General features: G+C 37.0%; 2 protein-coding genes and 1 pseudogene across 7 annotated transcripts in view; 1 reads left to right on the forward strand and 2 right to left on the reverse strand.

Annotated features, from left to right (window-relative positions):
* Positions 1–2,611: 2,611 nt before the first annotated feature.
* On the forward strand, positions 2,612–10,304 carry LOC132098908 (coatomer subunit gamma-2). The gene is made up of 23 exons (XM_059505182.1): positions 2,612–2,757; positions 3,564–3,616; positions 3,698–3,778; positions 3,942–4,013; positions 4,430–4,509; positions 4,685–4,760; positions 4,832–4,924; positions 5,342–5,428; positions 5,504–5,661; positions 5,764–5,897; positions 5,989–6,056; positions 6,259–6,447; positions 6,620–6,715; positions 6,926–7,169; positions 7,431–7,506; positions 8,125–8,228; positions 8,338–8,463; positions 8,709–8,777; positions 8,885–9,196; positions 9,305–9,402; positions 9,493–9,631; positions 9,952–10,050; positions 10,129–10,304. The coding sequence occupies exons 1-23, from the start codon at positions 2,721–2,723 to the stop codon at positions 10,257–10,259; spliced, it is 2,622 nt and encodes an 873-aa protein (XP_059361165.1). The 5' UTR covers positions 2,612–2,720; the 3' UTR covers positions 10,260–10,304.
* A 615-nt stretch (positions 10,305–10,919) lies between these two features.
* Positions 10,920–14,524, reverse strand: LOC132098371 (mesoderm-specific transcript homolog protein-like; annotated as a pseudogene).
* Positions 14,525–22,356: 7,832 nt separating this feature from the next.
* The window catches only part of LOC132098911 (plasma membrane calcium-transporting ATPase 1), a 35,753-nt gene continuing 33,899 nt past the window's right edge, over positions 22,357–24,210 (reverse strand). For 5 of the 6 annotated variants that reach the window (XM_059505190.1, XM_059505189.1, XM_059505194.1 and 2 more), the window contains one exon: positions 22,357–23,294. In XM_059505190.1, coding sequence (XP_059361173.1) covers positions 22,965–23,294 — 330 coding nt within the window. In that variant the 3' untranslated portion in view covers positions 22,357–22,964. The remainder of the gene's footprint in view (positions 23,295–24,210) is intronic. The other variant, XM_059505195.1, reaches the window with a different exon arrangement.

A 24,210-nucleotide genomic window follows, 5' to 3' on the forward strand; every position in this document is an offset into this window, starting at 1 on the left:
TAAATAATTTAACAACACTCTTTAATGTTGACAGTTCTCTGATGTGTATTAATAGTAACATGGCATGCAGGTTAACAAATAACATGTTATCTTTAAGTATGTTTAAAATTATACTCAAAAAATGATATTGTAGATCACATAAATATTGCATTCATTAAATATTACTATGACAAGTACAGAAGTAATTGCTTTATGAATATAACTCAAATTGAAAAGACAAGGAAAGTTGTGTGAAAGTAAGCATGGAATGAAGCAATGCAAAATTAGGTGAGTGTCTGAGATATTTATTGTCTCTCGATGAGAACAGCCTCCATGTATGTCCAGTTCATACAATGATCAGCTACTGTACCAGTGACTTCAGCTCTCTCACCCAGTATGAAACAGACAGTGACTTTACATGATGATCAATATATGTGGAAAATCACAAAAGCAAATCAAAGCCATATTATAACATTGGTGATGATGAGACATATGATTTCTTATCCAAATGTAAAAAGAATATTCTTGGAGTACCTGCTGACCTATGTCCAAGAAGACTGCATCAGAACACTACTTTAAGGTTTATGCACCGTTTTATATAACCATTTAGATATTAGATTGATTACAATATTGACATTTTCACTGCAAGAAAATTGTTTTCAGTAGCCTATGTATGTGACTTATTTAGGTAACAGAAACACTGGCTACATACAAACTAAGCTTTTTATAAATAACACAGGAAAGCTAGCCTATAGCTATATTTATTAGGCAGCATATATATTTGTTTCAAGCATTGTCGTGAATACACTGCAGTAATAGTCACCAGTAGCCTTACTTAGCTAATCATACTATTCAAACAGCAATTAATGCCCCACAAATGAAATGTATAAAAAGCACCTAAACACATAAAAAATATGATTAAGAAACTACATATCCCAAGGTTAGCATAGGTTATTCGCTTATTGTTTTTCTGTGTGCCTGCAATCAATCAAGCAAATCAGCTTACAGATGATTAATATTACACAAACTCCATTGTTTTGACACTGTTACAATGCTTCAGTGCTTAACATTGACACGTCGTTACCTGTTCAAAATAATCCATGTAGCGATTTGAGGAGAGTGCACTGATTAGGGAACTAATGAATATTCATGTAAACTCCACCTACGGGAACAGTTTTTCACGGGAACTGAATATTACACTGGGCGATCAGAGTCAGAGAGTGGCAACCTCTTGAACCACCACCACGTTTGCGCTGGAAAACTTCCCCAGTCCCCAATTGGCCAAAATGCTCTGTTCGACTTTTCTGAGATCATCTACTCTTCCCTGTGGATGACCTGTGACCTACTCTCTGTAAGATCAGATTTTTGAGTTTGAATTTTTGACATTGAATTTTAGAAAACTGAATTTGAAGTTCCGAATTTCTTCATCTTAAAAACTTGAATCTGAATTTTTTTAAACTGAATATTTGCAGTATAAGAATTCAGAACAAAAAACTAGCTGTTTGAAAATATATGTCTATAAAATTCAGTCCTAAAAACATTTCAATTTTTGTTAAATTTCAAATGTTCAATATTCGTTAAAAAAATCAAATTCAGAACTATTTAAACTACCACCTAAAATTCAATTTTGTTAGATTACACTTGCAAATAATTCAAATTTACACAATTCAAATTCAAATCATTTTGTCATAATATTAGCTCCATATTATACTGTCTGTGGGTGAGACTCATGGCAATTGTCAACAAGACTGGTCTGTTTCTAAACTCAAGCTAAAGAGACATAATGATTGGAGTAGCCTATGTCTCAGAATCATTATCAGTAGCATATGTCTCAGAGTGAATTAGCCTAAGTCATATTTTGCAACACTCATACACCTTTCCCTTTCCCTTTTCATTTAAACAATTTATCTGTACATCTCAGTAAAAAGTTGACCTGATTAATAAACAGTTACTGCTCTATAAGATACACGACTGGATGGCTACAGATTATGTAAAGTTCTGAAAACTTTGGGTTGATAAATCCGACAGCTTAATATTTTTGTACTGTATACAATTGTTTTATCGTTTAATAAATAAATAATTGCAAGTGTAACAAAGCGTCCATTCGGAAGGTAATTTCGAGAAATGAGAATCTCTCCCTCTCTCTCTTTCTCTCTCTCTCTCTAAACACGACTCAAACCTTTTCGCAGCTACATTCAGGACAGACTAGTCAATGCAATAATTATTGTGAAGTCTATTTATGTTTCAGGCAAATAGTGTTGAATAATTAATATATATTTGATCACTTTTTTTCAGATATAATCAACATTTTGGTGAAGACAGAAATTAGTCTCTCAAAACAAATATTATAAAAATAATATAGAGATAATAATTATGATATTACAATTGTTTACTATATATTACTATATATATATTATGATACACAAAGTCTTTGCATTTAACAATTTTGTAAATTAAATCTAAATATTTATGTGTATGTATATATATATATATATATATATATATATATATATATATATATATATACAGACACACACACACAGTGATGACTGACTGATATAGTCTGGACATAGCCTCTTCATCGTCACCCCGACTTTTAAGCATGAACTTTTATTTTGAAGCGGTGGGCGCCATCTTCACCTCCACCAGCTCACGACATACGTCACTCTAGTTGACGTGGAGGAAAAGAGCGTGAATGACTGTCTGATCTTCTCGTCTACTGCTCTCAAACACTTCGCAAAATGATCAAGAAATTTGACAAGAAGGATGAGGAGTCTGGTAAGAGCAATATTAAATACACGCTGACACATCATAGATTCAGTATTCTGTTATTAACCACTCATTTCCGTGGCTGAAATGATGACGTCTGTTTTGCTAAGGAAGAGTGTCTGCAGGCCACAATACTTTTGTAATAGTAAATCTAACTTATTTAACTCTAGAAATAATTGTCTATGTTCCAGTTTTGTACTAAATTCTGTCTTTGAGTTGCGTATTAACTGTGTGATACTGCAGTATCTTGTAGTATGTGTTTTTAATCTTTATGGAAGCTAATGTGCTAACTTACGTTAGCAGTTCTCTGTATTTATCTTCAGTAACTTACAAATATTAACGTCGAAGAACCTACATTTCGTGGTTTTTTTCCCCAATAAGCTTTGTTTGTGCATATATATATATATATATATATATATATATAATTTTTTTTTTTTCCTGATTTGATTAAAATTTGGATAAAATTGCTGCAAAGGGGCCACACATATATATGCTATTCTCTCCTGTAATGCTCTTAATCTATAATCTTCCGACAGTTCAGATTCAGAAAATCTAACTCTCTGGGTTTAGTTTACTTTGCATATAGGTTTTACATTTCATGTGTGAGATTAATATTGCTGTTTTGAAATGAACTAACTCAGACAAAGAGTCACATATAGTTGCTATTTTCCTTTCATAAATTATTCTATGAGTGCATTTCTAGAAGAAATCGCATCTTATGATTTATAATTGAATAACTTATAGGTAGTTTTATTACCCAAATGAAGACACACAGATTTAGATGATAGATCTATTTTTTTTTTTGGTGTGTTTAGGGAGTGGCTCAAACCCCTTTCAGCATCTGGAGAAGAGCGCTGTTCTACAGGAGGTGAGTTTGATGCATCTGAATCTTCAAATCAGATAAATGTCTCGTTCGTATTGTGTGTTACATTACATGTATGTTTCAAAGGCTCGGCTTTTCAATGAGACACCAATCAATCCGAGAAAATGTCTACACATCCTCACAAAGATCATCTACCTGCTCAACCAGGTACATGATTATATCTTACTTTTCCAGCAGCTTTCCACTACATCTTTTTCTTCTCTGTCTGTCTCTCTCTCTCCCTCTCTCTCTCCATGTCTGTCTGTCTGTCTCTCTCTCTCTCTCTCTCTCTCTCTGGACTGCTCCATCACTAACGTCCTTCGTTTTTCAGGGTGAGCACTTTGGAACCACGGAGGCCACTGAAGCTTTCTTTGCCATGACTAGACTGTTCCAGTCTAATGATGTAAGAAACTTTACAGCCCCATTAACTGTTTTCTTCGAGTGTTACAAATTGCATTATGTATAATTTAATTAATAACATAGTGTAGTAACAATTATACACATTCAATTTTTTGCAAAAAATGTGTCAAAGCAGACAGTTATTGGCCAATACAAGTCTGGCTGATATATCGGTGTTTATTATTCCTGGGATTATTGTTAAAAATTAAAATGACACATTGTTCCTATTTAAAAAAAAAAGTTCATTGAAATAAATCAAATGAATTAAAATGTAAAACGGAAAAATTTAAATAGTATTAAAAACCTAAACTAAATGAAAATTAGAAATGCCAACTACCTGAGATATCTTCAAGTTGATGCACTATAATTATTAACTGGGGGGGAAAATTACATCAACAAATAAATAATTGTTTGTTTTAGCAAACCCTGAGAAGAATGTGCTACCTGACTATAAAGGAGATGGCCAACATCTCAGAGGATGTGATCATTGTTACAAGCAGGTGAGCAGTTCATGTAGCTAGAGTAGCGGATTTCTTATTTGAGATATTTAAAATAATTTTTTTCCTAATATGTGTAGTGTAAAAACATTTTATCTGGTCAGGAATGGGAATCTTTGCACATGCGGCCGATATTAGCTTATGAAAGTCACTGATTAATGCTTTGTTTGTATCTCAGCTTGACAAAGGACATGACTGGTAAAGAGGATGTGTACAGAGGGCCGGCAATCAGAGCTCTCTGCAGAATCACTGATGTGAGTCTCCACTGTTTAAAAACATTTATCTCTGCGTATATGTTGCCAACTGTGAATATCTTGTCCATCAGACCACAATGCTGCAAGCTATTGAACGATACATGAAACAGGCCATTGTGGACAAAGTGCCCAGCGTCTCCAGCTCTGCTCTGGTCTCCTCACTGGTAAGATCACAAGCTAGTATTATTTTAGTGATATATACTAGAATAGTACTTATCAATATTTTAAATGTATACATTTTACATTTTAATTAGTTTTTATTTTTCTATTCCTTTTAGCTTTTATTTTAGTACTTTAAACATTTTTAAGTTCATCTAATTTATTTTATTTCAGTGTTTTTCATTTAAGGGAAAATATTTATAACGGTTTTAGTTTTCAGTAACAGTAACAACATTGCTAATGACAGTTCAAAGGGTGATGAGTGTAATTTTCATGGCACTCGCAGCACTAAACAGTATAATATTATCTAAAACACTGTCATCGTTAATATAAACTAGTCTGTTTACCACTTAACTGTTTATTACACTTACTCTCATGATGGTTCAGGATAATGAAGCTCTGTTTGTGTATCTGTTCTTCAGCACATGGTGAAGATGAGCTTTGATGTGGTAAAACGCTGGGTCAATGAAGCTCAGGAGGCGGCTTCCAGTGATAACATCATGGTGCAGGTTAGTTGTTTGCATCCGTTGCCTGAGGAGTTGATGGTCTTTCTTTCTCTAATGAAATGGGATCTTTCTCCACAGTACCATGCGCTGGGTCTTCTGTATCACCTGAGGAAGAATGACCGACTAGCTGTGACAAAGATGCTCAACAAATTCACCAAATCTGGCCTGAAGTCTCCATTTGCTTACTGCATGATGATTCGCATTGCCAGTAAACTGCTGGAGGAGACAGAGGGAGGGTACGTGTGTGGGACATCAGGTTTTTTTCAGGCTCATTTAGGTGTTATTAACATGATGCAGTTGATTATACTTACCTAGTCTATCTACATGTGTTTTAACAGGCACGATAGCCCAATGTTTGACTTCATTGAGAGCTGCTTGAGGAATAAACATGAGATGGTGGTTTATGAAGCAGCCTCTGCCATCGTCCACATGCCCAATTGTACCGCTCGTGAGCTGGCTCCTGCTGTGTCTGGTTAGTCTTTTTTCTTTGCTTTCTTACCAGCACACACAACAGAGTACACTAGGTGTTCAAATTAATTTGGTCTTTCTTTCTCTTTCCATAGTTCTCCAGCTGTTTTGCAGCTCTCCCAAAGCAGCTCTGCGATATGCAGCTGTACGGACTCTTAACAAGGTTGGTTTGAATAGGATTTAGTTTGAAACTAGTTGCAGTATCTATCAACTACCACCTGGAGACACCAAAGAACACATTTTTGTGTTAAAAGGCATGCTTTTATCACACAATAGTGCAATCCTTAATAGGGTGAAGCATTAAAATTCTGAATTTTTGCATGAAAAGGAGGTGATGTGGCCGGTTTGAAAAATCTAATCCACAGGTGGCAATGAAGCACCCGTCAGCAGTGACCGCATGCAACCTGGACCTGGAGAACCTGATCACTGACTCCAACCGCAGCATCGCCACCCTGGCCATCACCACCCTGCTGAAGACCGGCAGCGAGAGCAGCGTCGACCGCCTCATGAAGCAGATCTCCTCCTTCGTCTCAGAGATCTCGGACGAGTTCAAGGTGACTTCATGACCCAGACACTGAATTTCAACTCAATTAGAGAACAAACACATGCTTCAGATGCATATTCAATCATGTTTCAGGTGTTATGTACGTATATTATACTTTTTAAATGATCGGTCCAGTGATAATATTCCTGTATTCATGAACAAATGGCTTGTTTGTTTTCCAGGTGGTTGTGGTCCAGGCCATCAGTGCTCTGTGCCAGAAATATCCCAGAAAGCACAGTGTGATGATGAGCTTCCTTTCAAACATGTTGAGAGATGATGTAAGTTCATCCAAGGACGTTTGTTCCTCTGTTATTACACTGGAGTCTTGTAATCTCTTTTCTTGTGCCAAACCACACCGCCAGATTTACACTTGATATCCTTAATACCTGGTTTACTTCAGATCTGTATTTTAATTATTATTGCCAAAAAAAAGTTGAAAAAACTTTTACTTTTTCTATTAGACAGGTTTAATTTGTATTTTTTTGCAGGGTGGATTTGAGTACAAGAGAGCCATCGTGGATTGTATCATCAGTATCATAGAGGAAAACCCAGAGAGTAAGGAGACCGGCTTGGCTCACTTATGTGAGTTTATCGAGGATTGTGAGCACACCGTACTGGCCACTAAGATCCTCCACATGCTGGGGAAAGAGGGGCCACGTACCCCCACTCCCTCCAAATACATCCGTTTCATCTTCAACCGTGTGGTGCTGGAGAGCGAGGCAGTGCGGGCAGGTGAGCGATCTTGTGTTAACCTCCTTGCAATGAGCTTTCAAAGACCTGCTCGTGCCACCTTAAGATTTTAGAAAGCTTGTGTTTGTAATATCCATTGGTACAGTGTTTTTTTGTTTGAGCGCCACACACGTGTCCCAGTAATTAATTGCAGTCAGACTGCAAGTAGTAGTATTTTTAAACCGGGGCTGATAATCTGATTCCAGAGCATAAGCTGAACAGCATTCTTCTGCTCTGACACTCTTCTCACGTTTTTCTTCAAAGCTGCTGTAAGTGCGCTGGCCAAGTTTGGGGCTCAAAATGACGACCTGCTGCCAAGCGTCTTGGTTCTGATGCAGAGGTAGGCCTTCAACAGCAGGAAGTGTGTGTGAAGGGAGTGAGTGTTTATACTGGTGATTTGAGTATTAGAGTAAGGAAGTCAACAAAGATGTGTTTGGAAATCAATGCAAAAGTTTGTTAAAAAAAAACAATAAAAACTATTTATTTGACAGGATTTAAAACTGCAAAACTGCTAATATTTATTTTTTCAATAAAAGACAGTTTCATTTATTTGATTGCATTTGGAAAAATAAGTGCAAAGCAGAAAATAAAACTTTTTTATCTTTTCAAAAGATAAACTCCTGAACTACTTGATTAAAAAAAAGGTGCAAAACTGAAAATTGTGTGTGAAATAATACTAAAAAGGGAAAATCCTCACTTTATTAAATTATTGAATACTGCGAAGTGAACAATAAATTATTTTTTACTAAAGAGGGAAAATCGGTTTATGTAAATGGATTAAAATGGTTTCACATGGAAAAATATTTAAGGTTAAATTAAGAAAAAATTAAGGTAACTTTTTTTTGTTATTTTAACCACTTTTACACAAAAAAAGTTGAATCTACCAGAATGTTAGAATATTGTCATGATAATCTTGCTTATTGCCCATGTGTAGAGAGAAATGTTTTGTGTGTGACAGGTGTATGATGGACAGTGACGATGAGGTCAGAGACAGAGCCACATTCTACATGAACGTCCTTCAGCAGAAGCAGAAGGCATTGAATGCCGCTTATATCTTCAATGGTGAAGTGTTGCAGTTGTTCTGGATATTTAAGATTCTTACTGTGTATCTGATATCATATTTGGTTTGATTTAGCTGATGAACAAGGGTGATTGAATGGTTTGAATGCAGGTCTGTCCGTATCTGTTCCCGGACTGGAGAAATCCCTCCACCAGTACACCCTGGAGCCCTCTGAGAAACCGTTCGACATGAAGACAGTTCCCTTGGCCACTGCACCCATCACCGAACAGAAAACAGGTGTGAACCTGAGCTGCTTATGATCCTGAGGCCAATAACTTAATTACTCATTGTAATCCATTGGAGAATATTTTCATAATCATGTACACTCAAAAAACGATTTGTTTACGTTCTACCATTGCTTGGCCTCTAATTTTGGATGCTAATCATCTTATGCCTTGAACCTGGTTTTGGGGTAAATCGCAGAGCTTACTCAAAACTGCTCAAATTGCACAAGTTCACTTCACTTTTCTCTTTCATGCCAGAAATCGCACCCGTGGCAACAAGCAAACTCCCTGAAAGGCTTGCACCTTCCCGCCAAGATATTTACCAAGGTAAGAAGATTAACTGATTGGCAAAACAATGCATGTGGCATCATTAAACCAGAGTCTGAAGCAAACTGTGGCACATTTCAACTGGTCCTCTTATTTTTCTCCCTCAGAACAACTTGCAGCCATCCCAGAATTCCAGGGCCTGGGTCTCCTGTTCAAGTCGTCCGAGCCGGTTCAGTTAACCGAAGCAGAGACGGAGTACGTGGTGCGCTGTATCAAACACACTTTCGCAAATCACATGATCTTCCAGTTCGACTGCACCAACACGCTGAACGACCAGCTGCTGCAGCGGGTTCAGGTCCAGATGGAGCCGTCAGAGTCGTACGAGGTGCTACATAATGTTCCTGCACCAAATCTCCCCTACAGCCAGCCCAACTCCTGCTACAGTCTGGTCCGGTTACCAGAGGATGACCCCACAGCAGGTCAGACATGTTTGATTCACAGTATGATGTCAACTTTTCTTTCTTGGGCAGATTTAATGTTAAGTTTCCCTTAATGATTTTCTGTTTTGTTGTTTGCCTTTGTCTTAGTCTCTTGCACGTTCAGTTGTACAATGAAATATCTGGTCCGGGACTGTGATCCCAACACGGGAGACCCTGAAGATGACGGTTACGATGATGAATATGTAGTATGTGAATTTTCTAAATAAATCCACACTGATGAAAATGGGAAGATTATCAGGAGCCATTCCTCACTCAATGTATTTTTTCCTTCTAAGCTGGAAGATTTAGAGGTGACAGTCGCTGACCACATACAGAAGGTGTTGAAACCAAACTTTGGGGCAGCGTGGGAGGAGATCGGAGATGAGTTAGAGAAGGAAGAGACATTTGCTTTGGCCACAGTCAGAACTTTAGATGGTAAGTTTGCTTAAGGGAATAGTTACCTCAACATGAAAAATTTGCTGTACTCGCCCTCGGGCCATCCAAAATGTAGATGAGTTTTTTTTTCATTGGAAATTTAGCATTGCATCACTTGCTCACTAATGGCTCCTCTGCAATGAATGGCTGCCATGAGAATTAAAGTTTAAACAGCTGATAAAAACATTGCAATAATACACATGACTCCAGTCCATCAATTAACATCTTAAGTTAAACGCTGCATGTTTGTAAGAAGAGTTTTGTGGCTGGAGATAACAGAATGTGAAATGATCATCTGTTTATTGTGTTTGTCTTCACAGAGGCAGTAAATAACATTATCAGCTTCTTGGGCATGCAGCCTTGCGAGCGCTCGGACAAAGTTCCTGAAAACAAGAACTCACATGTTCTGTTCCTAGCAGGTATGTTCTTGTTTTAGTTGAAATTTGTGTATAAGATATTAATTTTTTAACATGAGCAATGGTCTCGTCTTTCTGAAGGTGTGTTTAGGGGAGGTCATGATGTATTGGTGAGGGCTCGTCTGGCTCTGGCTGATGGGGTCACTATGCAAGTTACTGTTAGGAGCACAGACGAGAACGTGGTTGATGTCATCCTGGCCTCTGTCGGCTAAATGAGTCATTTTTGAGTGACCTGGTCACATGTCAATCAATCTGGGTCATTGTGCTTATCTCTCTCTCTCTCTCTCTCTCTATCTCTCTATAGTAGCTCTATAATGTTTCTCTCAACCATCTTTGTGGCTTGATATGAGTCCTCTGAATCATCCCATTTCTGTATTTGTTCTGTTTCTGAGAGATTTCTAAAATACTGTGCCACTTTATTTCAGGTGGAAGAGATCTAAACATTGTTTCTCTAGTATTTGAGCTGTTTTGACCTTGTTTCACGGCTGGGGGGGGAAACGTCCTTTACTACAAACCTTTTCATTTATCAATAATAAAACAGAAACAGTACAGAACTTGTGTTGGGTTTTTTTTTTTTTTTTTTACACACAACCCGAGACTGTTCATAAAAAGGCCTTTTTATTTGAATAAAAGCATTCATGCATTGAACACAAATGTATTTACAAGTAATGGCATTGTATTTGAGAAAACTCTGTTGTAATGACTGGGTATTCGTTGCAATACTTTCGGTTTCATGCATTTAAACATGACTGACATCTCACACACTCTGTGGCTTGTTAAATGGATTAAAATATTTTCTAACAACGTATTTGAGGCAATATTCAATATTTTTTATATTTAATTTTAATTTAATATTCCCCTCATTACTCATCTCAGAATGAGTTGATAAAACTGAGGTAGGCATTAAAGAAGACAGTGGGATCCTCCAGCTGTGGATAATGACTCACATGCTCATCTAGAACCGATATGGTGAATCTCTGCACTAGTTTCCTGTAAGGAACAAAGAGAAAAGTGGTTCTAAAAGATTTCTATTGTTATAATGCCCAGACATCTTCAGAGATAGATTGTTCTGTCGCAGCTTGGTCGTTTCATCTTTGTAGGATTTGTTCCAACCACTGGTTTTACTTCTTATGAAGAACTAACCCTGCAGAGACACAAATAGTGCAGTGCATCCCACCCACACTGCCAGATTTTCTGCTGTCCCAGACAAACATTGGCATCGTGAAACAATCACGACGATTTCTATGATCGTGGCTTCTAAGCAGTGATACCATGTCGTACAGTGAGAGAGCTTCAAAGATGGACATTTTCAGTCTTGCTACCAAAGATAGACTATGATAATTTTCGGACAATGTCAGAAATTCAGCATGATCATTGCACTGTGTGTTTGCTGCTACGACCCACGTTTACTGATTAGCCAATAAAAATGCGACATGAAATCAATGCGACACTTTGCTAAAACATAAAACTGCTTCCCTCAAGCTCTTATCCCTCCCTCCCTCTTTTGCCACTTCCACTTTTTTCAGCACACATAAACTACAACAGCCAAACTGATTCATCAGGCTATTTTTGTTTTCATGTGTGTTAGTGATGGTGATTTTCCACCATTAGATGGTGACAAGTAAGATAGAATTACGAGTCAGTGGTAAAGTGGTAAAGACCTATATATTGTGACTGAAACGGAAGTTATTTTTACTTTTAAAAACAGCTTGTAAGATGCAGTCAACAAACACACTGAGCATTAGAAGTCACCCTTAACAGATGAAAGGGCAGTATGACAAAGATATCCCTTTCCTCAGTGGACACTGAAGTTAATGTTTTATTGTTAATAAGAGATTGAGCTGAAGAACGAATGCTCTCTCATAATACTCGACTCCACAAAATACACTTCTTGTAATACAGTAATACAATATGCTTCCTTCGTGACTAGTTCTAAAGTGAACGTATTCTAATTAGTAACTGAGGCTTGAGCTCAGTTGTTAAATTGCAAATTGAGATTTGAATCTGTGGCGGAAGGAAGTAGTTACGCACAAAAGGGCTTTTAAATAGGGTTTTTAAAGAAAACTATGCTGTAGTTTTTTTTCATTTACACATTCGTGCCATCAAACTCTTGTATAAACACAATATCACACTCGTAGACGTGGGATATGGCTGTATATCGGCACGCTGTGATTACCTGCATTCTCGTGTCTTTGGCAGAATCACAGCCGTGCCAATATACAGCCATAGCTGAAGTCTACGAGTGTGATATTGGTCATATATATATCCCCATATTTACCGACAATGACAATAATAACATAAAAGTTTGTTTTATAAACTACTTACTGGTAGAGCTGGATAAACTCAGGATGTGGATTAACTGGATCTAGTGGTCCATAAATCATGTGCACTATAAAGTAAAAAAAAAAAAAGGTGATCAATCAGTGATATTTGCAAAGAACAAATGTTCAGGATGTTGTACATTACACAGCTTGAATTGATTTATCAACTAATCATCTTTCAAAGCAAAAAACTATTTAAAAAAATAATAAATAATTCAACCCTCCTATCCTACAGAATGAATGTTAACAAGATTTTTCTGCTGCATTGCTTGTAAACTGTCACCTTATACACTTTTTGTCTGGGGTGCAGACAACCTAAGCAGCTTCCATAGTAAATTTTATTGGATTAAACTATTTAGCCTCAATAGCATTGCCCATGGCCGAGTTTTTAAGCAAACCACCACAGTGAGTCATATTCACACACCTCATTCTGGTAGCCTAACGGCTGCTTGTGCACTTCGTGCCACAGTGTGAATGGTGTGTATACTCACATGGTGCTGAAGTGGAGGTTAGAGCCCCGACCCATCTCTCTCTGTGTTTTAGCCTCTGGTTAATGTACTGCAGTATACTGGGCAAGACACAACAAACCATAGTTGGTGACGGTTACTATTAAAGGCAAAGCATTGCAGGTGCAACACATGGAGAAGTTCGGTCACCTGTCCATGACCAGATTTCCATCATTAAAGAGAATGGCTGTCCACATGTCCCAGAACTCGGCTTCTGTTGGCTGGGTGTATGGTCCAAACACATCCCTTATTCTGTAGGGTGAATATATAATATTTGCAATAGAAGGCTTTAGGTCCCAGCTAACATGATTTGAGTAAATAATTTATGACTGTGTCAAATACAACAAATAGTTTGAACTGTACTAGAAAGCATAAAATTAAACACCATTCCGAATGCTCCACTCACCCTCTAGAGAAAAGCTGGAAGTTTATTAGGCGTGTAAGTACAGGTGAAATGAAACCAGAGTCCCTTCAGCACCTATAGATGCAAATGATTGTAAATGAAAACAAATTGAAAATTGAAAACAAATCTGTCTTTGTAAAGCTCACACTCACTTTCTGAAGGAGTCTTGGATAATGGGTCTCGGGGAATATTCCTTTTGAAAACAAAATGAACAAAGTTATGAATCTCCATTCAGATTTAAAGAATATATATTCTAATTTTCTGACTGCATCAAACTAATGTACCTCCATTTGAGAGGCAGAGGCTGTTTATCGTGAAGTGTCTACTTCTGTTATGGTCACTCCTGTGTGTTTAACTGCATGTGAGAACCACCCAGATCATACTTACAGGAACATTAAGCTGAAATATGCCAAGAGACTTTTAAGGATAATTACGGCTCAACTGTACAGTAACTCAAGAGCTACAGTGTCTCCGTAGTCATGTGACAGGATGTTGATCCTATGCTCTGACAGACCCAAATGAGCAACCAGAGCGCCAGAGTGGCGCTCTGCCCACTTACCTTATACCAGTCATAGCTAGAAGTAGGAAAACCATGAAGCAGCAACAGGACATCAGAGCTTCCCACCACACCAACAGACTCTATTGACAAACGTGCACAGTACATTATTTTACTATACATATACATACGAAAATGAGAGATGAGAATCATATATATATCAACGAAAATGAGAAAGAGTATCAGTTTGTAAACAAAGCCTGTTGATATACCTTTATAGAAGATGTTATTGCCTCTGAATGTGAAGAAGTGACCGGAAGTGCGCCAGCTGTTGAGCACAGGTGAGAGCTGTGGCGGAGGGATACACAGATACACCGCGAGCAGAGGAACGCACAACAGCAAACAGAACAACGTGAAGCCACCACTCCCTGCTCGCCCTACGTGCACATCCGCGCTCGCTGTCATCCTGCTGCAGACAGGCTCGGTTTTTATTTTATTGCACTTTGGTGTGTGTTATATATTGTATTAACGTAGTAAATTGGTATTTTATTGTTACAGAGACGAGCGCTTGCCAATGAAGTAACGTCATGGCATCATAACACGAATTAAACTGTCAGCCTTGCTATTACAAAAAGAAAAATTATAGTTAAATCAAAACTGTAGACAAAATAACATATAATGCGTGCTAGTCATCTGGCAAAGAGAAACGCGCTTAACGCGTAAATTGATTTACAGGTGAGTCGTGTGTCATTCTCGATTCCCTCGCTTTATCACAGGGTGTGCCGGTTGTTTTTGCTTTGCTTCTGAAACTCTATGGGTGGTTTGTTTATTAGTTAAATAGATGTTTGTGTATGTAAAATTTGAAAATATTACTCGCAGTTGTTTTCGTCTTGTTGTGCTGGTGTTTGCAGATTCAGTCACCGCTTAGTACAATAAACTTGGTTGGATTTTGTAGTTCAAGATTAAGATTATTAAAGGGACAGTTCACCCAAAAATGAAAACCCATTCAGCATTTACTCACCCTCAAATTGTTTGAATCAAGTTGATGGCCCCAACTGAATTCCATTGACGTACACTGTATTTTTATTGATAATTTTCAGAAAAAATAAATTCATACAGGTTTGGTATAAGCTAAGGGTGAGTAAATGTAAATAAAACAGGCACAGCCACAATTGGCATCTCCCCCTTGTGGACACTATATCTACTATATATATATATATATATATATATATATATATATATATATATATATATATATATATATATATATATATATATATATATATATATATATATACATACATCTCATATCATGATATGATATATATATATATATATATATATATATATATATATATATATATATACATGATATGATATATGATGATATGATAGGTAAATCATTTTGATAATGACCCACTTTAATGTTAATTTAATCAAGAAATCAGATGATACAGTATATCAGTTACAGTATATCACTCAGTGTTTTTCCTCATTTTCCAAGTATATTTCTAATAGTAAACCTATAAATTGTGATGCTTGAGATTTAAATGTATGAGCTTCACGTGGAGTTCATTTAGGACCCTCTTGTAAACGAGATGATTCATCTCAAAGAGCTTATCCTCTTAATAAAGATTTCTCTATGTTCAGTTCACTTTCATATCTAAGGAACATTGTAAGTAGGCTATTCATGAATGCCCCAACCAGTGCAATCAAATATTTTAGTATTTACAATATTTAAAATCATAGATTTGTTTTAAAATATATCAGAGATACAAACTCATTAGGGATGACAAAGATGAGACTGCCAAATCTGTCATTTGGTCTCAAGTTCAAGGTTATCTATGATATGGTTTTAGTTTATTATGATAATCATAAAACCATTTACATTACATTACATTTATTCATTTAGCTGACGCTTTTATCCAAAGCGACTTACAATTGCTATATATGTCAGAGGTCGCACGCCTCTGGAGCAACTAGGGGTTAAGTGTCTTGCTCAGGGACACATTGGTGTCTCACAGTGGACTCGAACCCGGGTCTCTCACACCAAAGGCATGTGTCTTATCCACTGTGCCAACACCACACCACCATTTAAATATTTCATAACAAAAAATAACACTTTTTTTATAAACTGAAGTATGAAGTATAGCAAGTGTATAGGAAATCTGTGGACACAACCGACTGACACGTGGTTTGACATTTTCTGTATAATTGAATATTCTAGGAATATGGATCTAAGGAAGCAATTCCTATAAATCTTATAAAGTAGAATAATAAGCAGTATGTATATATATATATATATATATATATATATATATATATATATATATATATATATATATATATATATATATATATATATATATATTAGGGCAACAGAATTCTAACGATAGATTCATATATCAAAATGCACTGATTGTATAGGACTTGAATTTGATTAACAAAATAAATGCACATGCATACAGTTAATGCTACAAAGGAAATTCTCTTTGTGTGAGATGCTGATGGTTCAGTGAACAGAGCTCTTGGTGTCAAAGCTAAACTTGATGCAGGAGACCAGAGGAATGTAGTCAATGTAAAATCTGACTCGTTTTGTCGAAACGAGATAGGCAGTTTTCCATCCGCTCCACTAGGCGGCGAAAGCGAGTTTCAGGTTCAATCTGATCTCTGATGTCTTCGTGTGCTTGCAACAACTAACAACACGCGCAAGGTGCAACAGCACATATTCCAGCCCATAAACAAATAAAACCGACGCAAACTTCGATGAAGTGAAGGAACCGAGTGTCACTCACTTGACTCATCAGTAAGTCTACTACGAATACAGTGCGTTGTGTTGCATCATTTCTGTGTGCGGACACTTAAAACTTCAAAGTGAACTCTGACTATTCGGTAAAATTGGCAAGATATTCACAGATTCGACTTTTTCGGATCAATAACACGCGAGCAAAACTTTTTTAGTGCACGAATTATGGCTCTTTTCACTCGTAGTGATGTAGTAAACGAGCTACAAGCGTTCCTCCGCTCTGTACAAAATACGTTGATCTCAATGCGCTGGCGTCCGAAGGGACCGTCTGCAAAGTGCGAAAAAAGGCTACTAATAAAATACTCAATAACGTCACAGTAACACACTGTAGTATCACCAAATTCAGTTCACACATATCTGCTCTCCTGCTGGTTATACTACAAATTTCATTTTGAAAGTAATTGCTTTTGCTCATTTTTTATGATTTTTTACAATGAAAAATAGTTAATTACTTTACTGTAACACTGTACTTTCACCAAATTCAGTTCACACATCACTGCTCTCCCGCTGGTTTAACTACAACACTCATATTGAAAATAATTGCTTTGGCACATTTTTTATAGTAGTAGTCTGTATGACTACTTTGATGATGTTTTTCCTATCTTTCTGGACATGGACAGTATACCGTGCACACAGTTTCAATGGAGGGACTGAGAGCTCTCGGACTAAATCTAAAATATCTTAAACTGTGTTCCGAAGATAAACAGAGGTCTCACAGGTTTGGAAGAACATGAGGGTGAGTTATTAATAACATAATTATGATTTTTTGATGAACTAACCCTTTAATTATTATGTTCAATAACGGAAGTTATAAACTATTTTTCATAATAAAAAATCAAAAAATGTGCTGAAGTAATTACTTTCAAAACCAGTGTTGTAGTATAACCAGCAGGAGAGCTGTGATGTGTGATCTGAATTTGGTGGAAGTACAGTGTGTTACAGTAAAGTTATTAACCATTATGATCAATAACGGTGGTTATTAACAATTTCTCATAATAAAACAAATCATAAAAATTGCGCAAAAGCAATTCTTTTCAATATGAGTGTTGTAGTTAAACCAGCAGGAGAGCAGTGATGTGTGAACTGCATATGGCGGAAGTACAGTGTGTTACAGTAAAGTTATTAACCATATTTTTCAATAACGGTGAAGTTATTAACTATTTTTCATAATAAAAAATCATAAAAAATGTGCAAAAGCAATTACTTTAAAAATGAAAGTTGTAGTATAACCAGCAGGAGAGCAGTTATGTGTTAACTGCATTTGGTGGAAGTACAGTGTGTTACAGTAAAGTTATTAACTATCATGTTCAATAACAGTGAAGTTATTAACTATTCTTCATAATACAAAATCATAAAAAATGTGCAAAAGCAATTGCTTTCAAAATGAAAGTTGTAGTATAACCAGCAGGAGAGCAGTAATGAGTGAACTGAATTTGGTGATACTACAGTGTGTTACAGTAAAGTTATTAACCATTATGTTCAATAACGGTGACGTTAACTATTTTTCATAATAAAAAAATAAAAAAACCAACAGGACAGCAGTGATCTGTGAACTGAATTTGGTAAAAGTACAGTGTGTTACAGTAAAGTTAACTTTTTCATAATAAAAAAAATCCCAAAAATTATGCAAAAGCAATTACTTCTAAAATGAAAATTTTAGTATAACCAACAGGAGAGCAGTGATATGTGAGCTGAATTTAGTGACACTACAGTGTGTTACAGTAAAGTTATTAACCATTATGTTCAATAACGGTGATGTTAACTATTTTTCATAATAAAAAAATCATAAAAAATGTGCAAAAGCAATTACTTTCAAAATGAAAGTTGTAGTATAACCAGCAGGAGAGCAGTGATGTGTGAACTGAATTTGGTGGAATTACAGTGTGTTACAGTAAAGTTATTAACTATCATGTTCAATAACGGTGAAGTTATTAACATTTTTCATAATAAAAAATTATAATGTGCAAAAGCAATTATTTGCTAAATGAAAATTTTAGTATAACCAACGGGAGAGCAGTGATGTGTGAACTGAATTTGGTGAAAGTACAGTGTGTTACAGTAAAGTAATTAACTATTTTTCATAATAGAAAATAATTTAAAAAAAAGTGCAAAAGCACCTATTTCCAAAATCATCGTTGTAGTAGAACCAGCTGGAGAGCAGTGATGTGTGAATTGAATCTGGTGACACTACAGTGTGTTACTGTGAAGTTATTGAGTATTTTATTAGTAGCCTTTTTTCGCGTTTCGCACTTTGCAGACGGTCCCTTCGGACTTGTCTCTCAGACGCCAGCGCATTGAGATCAACGTATGTTGTACAGAGCGGAGGAACTCTTGTTTTCAGGCAAACTTGCTAGTAGCTCGTTTACTACATCACTGCGGGTGAAAAGAACTTGCCAGTTTTACCGAACTCTATCACTGTTTGTGTACTGTAGACTACATGCTGCTGCTTGCTTGCTCCTTGCTGAACTCCGCCAGACCTTCAGAAGAATTGTCTTTTGATATTCTCATCAATATCATAATTGTAACAAAAAAGTTGTACACCATATTAATATTTATTTTTCTAACACAGATTCAGGCATTAGCGGAGCGTGTAAGGCTGGCCACGGGGACTTTGAGCAAAAATGCCACTTAATTGGAAAAAATGCCCCTGGACAAACATATAACCTATTACGCCTGTTGCTAACAAAGTGAACATTATGCGTTATTTTACAAACAAATATCGAGAGCGCATTGTTGTAGCGCTAAAGCACATTAATACAATCCGCGAGCGCAAGTCTCTCCGCTCGCGCCTTCGGATTGCCTTTGCTCTTATGGAAAGCGAAGTGCGCGCACTCTTACCGTGCGAGAACAGCGTTTATCTGAGCGCGCGTCCGGTTTTGTGCGAGCAGGCGTTTTTAGTGTTGCGCATTTTAACTAATCACACACAATTCTGTTGAGTTTAGGAATGCAATGAAAAACAGAAGCGTTCAGATGACTCCGCTGAAACTCATCAGTTTTGTTGAGCGCGTGCGCGTTCGCTGACTGAAATCCTGACTCTTGCGAATTCCCTCATCATAAACAATCAAAGACGTGTTTATGGCTGCTTATAGCCTTACCCTGGAGTTGGTTCACCCTCCGCCTATGGATTCAGGAAGCAAAGTGTTTGGTGGTGTGTGGAGAGGTATTACAATGCAAAGAATTTCTCCATAACATTTAACAATGTATCATTCTTTTTAGTTAAGAACTAACAAAGTTTTTTTCAGTTTATAAGTTGTTTAAGGAGGGGAAAACACTTCTCGTATGTGTTTGTCTAACTCCAGTGTTAACTCTGTCACTGACCAGGTTTGAGCAGATTGTGGGTGCCGATGAGTGCTTTGGGAACCAGGCGTCTGACCAGAATGTGTCTGCATCAGCTTTGCCAACACACTTGGACCAGAGCAGGCTTGGGTGATGCTTTGACATGCAGGTACAAAATGCCATTTTTCCCAACTTGGACTGGACTGCATCAGAAGCAACAGGCTAAAAACACATAATACGTCACTCATCCATCCACACTTCTTCCTTGCAGGTGATCTGCCTCAAGAACAAATTCTCCTAGGGGCACCGTTCGCACACTTTTTATTCACTGGTCTCATTGTTAACACACTCCTCTTTTATGAGCTAATGAAAGTAAACCTTTAGTACCTGCTGTTCCGCTACAGTACACAAGGGGTTCAACAGGGACACACTGTTTAGGTAAAGTCCACTTGAGTTTGTCATTTCATGAATCTCTTGACATGCACTGGCCACAAGAAAGAGCTGATGATCAGCTGTTTGTCATTTGCCTTATAGACATTTAATTAAAAAAATGTATATATCCATTTAATGGTATGAAAATGTTAAAGTATTTTTGGCAAGTATTTTTGAAAGCCGTCATGACACGAGGAAGACGTGAAGTACAAATCCTGCAGTCACTCAACAGCACATATTCCAGCCCATAAACAAATACAGCCGACACACACTGTGATAAAGTGGAGGAATCAATTGTCACTTATGACAAGTGACTCATTTGTAAGTCTCTGAAAATGTTCAGTGTAATTATTAACTGCTATTTAGAAATGTTGTCTCTTTTTTCTACAGAATTAGAGATGTGTGAGGAGTGTTACACCCAGCCAACAGAAGCATGTGGACAGACAATGACTAGACTGATGGAGATCTGCTCATGCACAGGTAATGCTTATATCATTTCAGTGTGTGTTGTTGGCTTGCAAATGTGTAGGTTACTATCCTTTTTTTTTTTTTTTTTTTTTGGAAGGGTCACTAGATTTCAAAAGTTAGTGATCGACTTACGATTTAAATTATCTTTAATAAATTGCATATAATATAAATAAATATACCCACACACACACATATAGCAAAGTTTTGCATTGTTACTGAATGCAACTTCTATTTTGACAATGCCTGAATGTGTTATTTACATGACATTTGTCTTAACGTAACTTATATTAAACCTGGAGACATATTTACTCCTTTGGTATGTCATATGAAGGACGCAATGGATTGCTTTTTGTATGCTTGTTTTTGTCATTTTTGGACCAACAAACTCTTGCATTTATACTCATTAATCTAACGATTTCTCAACATGAAGGAAAACATGGCCCTCAGTTTACGCTAAATATCAATTTTTATTCTTAAAAACCATACACGATACTCGACAAGTTTAAAATGTAAGTTAAATCACGATATCCATTTACAATGCGCAAGATAAACAGACATGTTCTTTTATTTCCAAACTTTAAAATAATAATAAAATAAAAAATTCTTAAAACAGATGGATAAACATTCATTCCCATTATAGGAAGACGCTATAGAAAAAAAAAGGTTATGGATTCTTTAAATATATCTGCTCTAAATTGCAAACTTTTGCAGTTTTTCTGTATTTAATAAACTTGAAAAACGAAATAACTTAAAAGAACAGAACCAAAATATGTGCAGTTGTGATGACTGAAGAAATGCAAATCCCTTTCTCCTTTATATCACCTTTAATTAAGCAACAGTCTGAGCTGGAACCCTGCTTCCAAAAAAATTTAATCTACTCCTAAATATATATTAAAAAAAACACCAAAACATGTTTGTATTTTGACCATAAGTTTCATGCTGTGGGCCACCCTGAGTATTATATTACTTAGAGAACCAATCATGACCCGCCCTTCCCTTGAATATAATTTATGTAAAATCCCTGTAGGTCTGGTTCAGCAGGTTGAGATGTTGTCATTTCCTCATAAAAATATAATTTTATATGGTCTGTATCAAAACATTCCTTGGGAATCTGAAATGAAGTACCCTGTGCTGTGATAGTGTTATATGCATGTTTTCTTAAATTATTCATGTTGGTTGCTTTGTGTTTCCAGTATTTCAGGTCTTAAATATTGTACAAACAATTGCAGCAATATTTTCTTAGCTGACAGCAATCTTTATGGAATATGAAGGACAATATAAAGTACAAACTTCATTTTTTCCCCCCATATGATCAAACAAAACACAGGAAATATTTTTTTTTCAAATAATCAAAAGCCTGAGTAAACAAACTTATGAAACATTGGCAGGAACTTAATATCTTGATGTTAATGAACTGACTGTGGACCATTTCAGTTAACCAAAGCATTTTTTTTTTTTTTTTAAAGGCGGACCTGGTGTGACCTCCACTTCAAAAATCACACCATTAAAAGTGTGAAGAGACTAGGCATTTCAGATACTCCTTCACTTTCAAACGAGAATGAGACAAGAAACAGAACTTAAAAATAAACCCAAACAAAGTCTTTAAGGGGTGAAGTAGTATGAGAGGAGATTTATTGACAGAGATTCTTGTCTACTGTTTCCTCCAGTCACCCGTTGAATGAAAAAAAAAAAAAAAAAAAAAAAGGTGTCCAATAGTTGCCTCTGTCCCTCCTATACAAGCCTTAGTGTTATCTATTTGGCTTGAGGGTTCTATGCATCTACAAATATATAACAAATAAAACTTGCAGGCAAAAATAGTTCGGTTTTCATATAAACACCTTTTTTTTCCTGAAAATACAGCAGTTTCTGAAATATTTTCGATTCATTTGTCCCCATTTCTCTGCATCAGGAAGCTCTTCCACCAACGAAAAAAAAAAAAGTATCTACAAACTTTGTAAACAGACCTGTGTCTTCCAAAAAAATAAAAAACAAAAACATAAATAATTCAAAATATTAACAGCCAAAAGATTCAGAAATCAGTGTTTGAATAAGCAAAAGGGCAAAAAGAACAAAATGTACAACATCCAGATGAAGAGAAGCAAAAGCTAAGAGCTCCTTGGCTCCGCCCCTCTCATCCAATGAGTTCTCCAGGCTTTAGTCTCTGTGGAGACAAGCAGGTGTTGTGTGTCATACCAAGGGGCGGAGCTGATCAAAGGGACGTCTCTAGGCTGTGCATGGGACTCCCGGGAGCTGAGAGTGTGGCTGGCATGCTGGGATCCAGGAAGAGGTGGATGCTGCTGTCTACGGCGTTATTGTTCTGATTGGGTGAGGGTGGGGGAGGAGGAGTGGGTGTGGCATTTCTCTTAGTGGGGGCATCATCCTCCGCATCCGTGTCATCGATGAGGGGGATGTGGGGCTCTGAGTCCTCTATCCGGAACTCTGGATGGGTCATGAAGTTGTGGATGGAGGTGCGAGACTCTGGCTTCTCCAGGCCCTCATAGGGCGACAGCGAGCTGCGGAATGCATTCACCACTCGGATCTGCAGGAGAATAGGACGTAAAGTCAGCCTTGCCACTCACAGAGAGCTAACACTTGTTTGCCCACATGAACACAACAGGCATACAAAGTGAAACACTTTTTTTTTTAGGTACAGGTTAAACCAAAGGCCAAATGGGCTGGTTTTAATTGATTAGTGGATAGCAGTGAATTTAGCGCACCAAAACCATTTGAGAGTGTGTGTGTGAGCAGTCAGATGTCGTGCAACTATCAAGTAAGAGTGAACAAACTCTTGAAAACCTGATGCTTGTTACGGTGAGCTTATCCTCTGACCGAGGGACAGAATGTCCTCTTTTCTTAGGATTGAGAAATAACAGATGTACCAAACTGGAAAGAACTTTGTTGTAAATTACAGAAAGCCAATTTTTCACAATGTAAATAAGAAAGAGAGAACAGAAGAGACAGGAAAAGAGAAAGGCCAAGGTAACCCCAGAGGACACAGCTCAACACATGAGGTTAATATTTTCGGGCATGCTTGCATTGGAGGGGAGGGTTCGATCACTGATTATGTTGTGAAGTAGAGACGCAAAACTTTAAAAGCAGCCAAGCAATTTAAGCTAACCAGCACAAGTAAATTCACAAACGGTCTAGAGACTGGACCCATGCAGAGCAGTGCTACCTTGTGTTTCAACAGAGGTAAACCTTTGAGTATAGCCCATGACACATTTCACAGAATCTAAGGAGGAATATGTGGCAGTCAGTGTTGTAGCATTTCGTAACCTGTTTTCCAAGGTCCAGTAAATCAAGACTACAACAAAAGACAGTTTCAAACAATACAAAGTGCCCTGAACAGAGAAAAAGGGGTTGTGGACAGCCAGCACCTAATGAAAAATGGAAATACTGATGTGTTTAGAATCGAGCTGAAAGACAAAACAGAAATGACATGATTCCACCAGCTT

The sequence above is a fragment of the Carassius carassius genome, chromosome 22, assembly GCF_963082965.1.
Source record: "Carassius carassius chromosome 22, fCarCar2.1, whole genome shotgun sequence".
Taxonomy (NCBI): domain Eukaryota; kingdom Metazoa; phylum Chordata; class Actinopteri; order Cypriniformes; family Cyprinidae; genus Carassius; species Carassius carassius.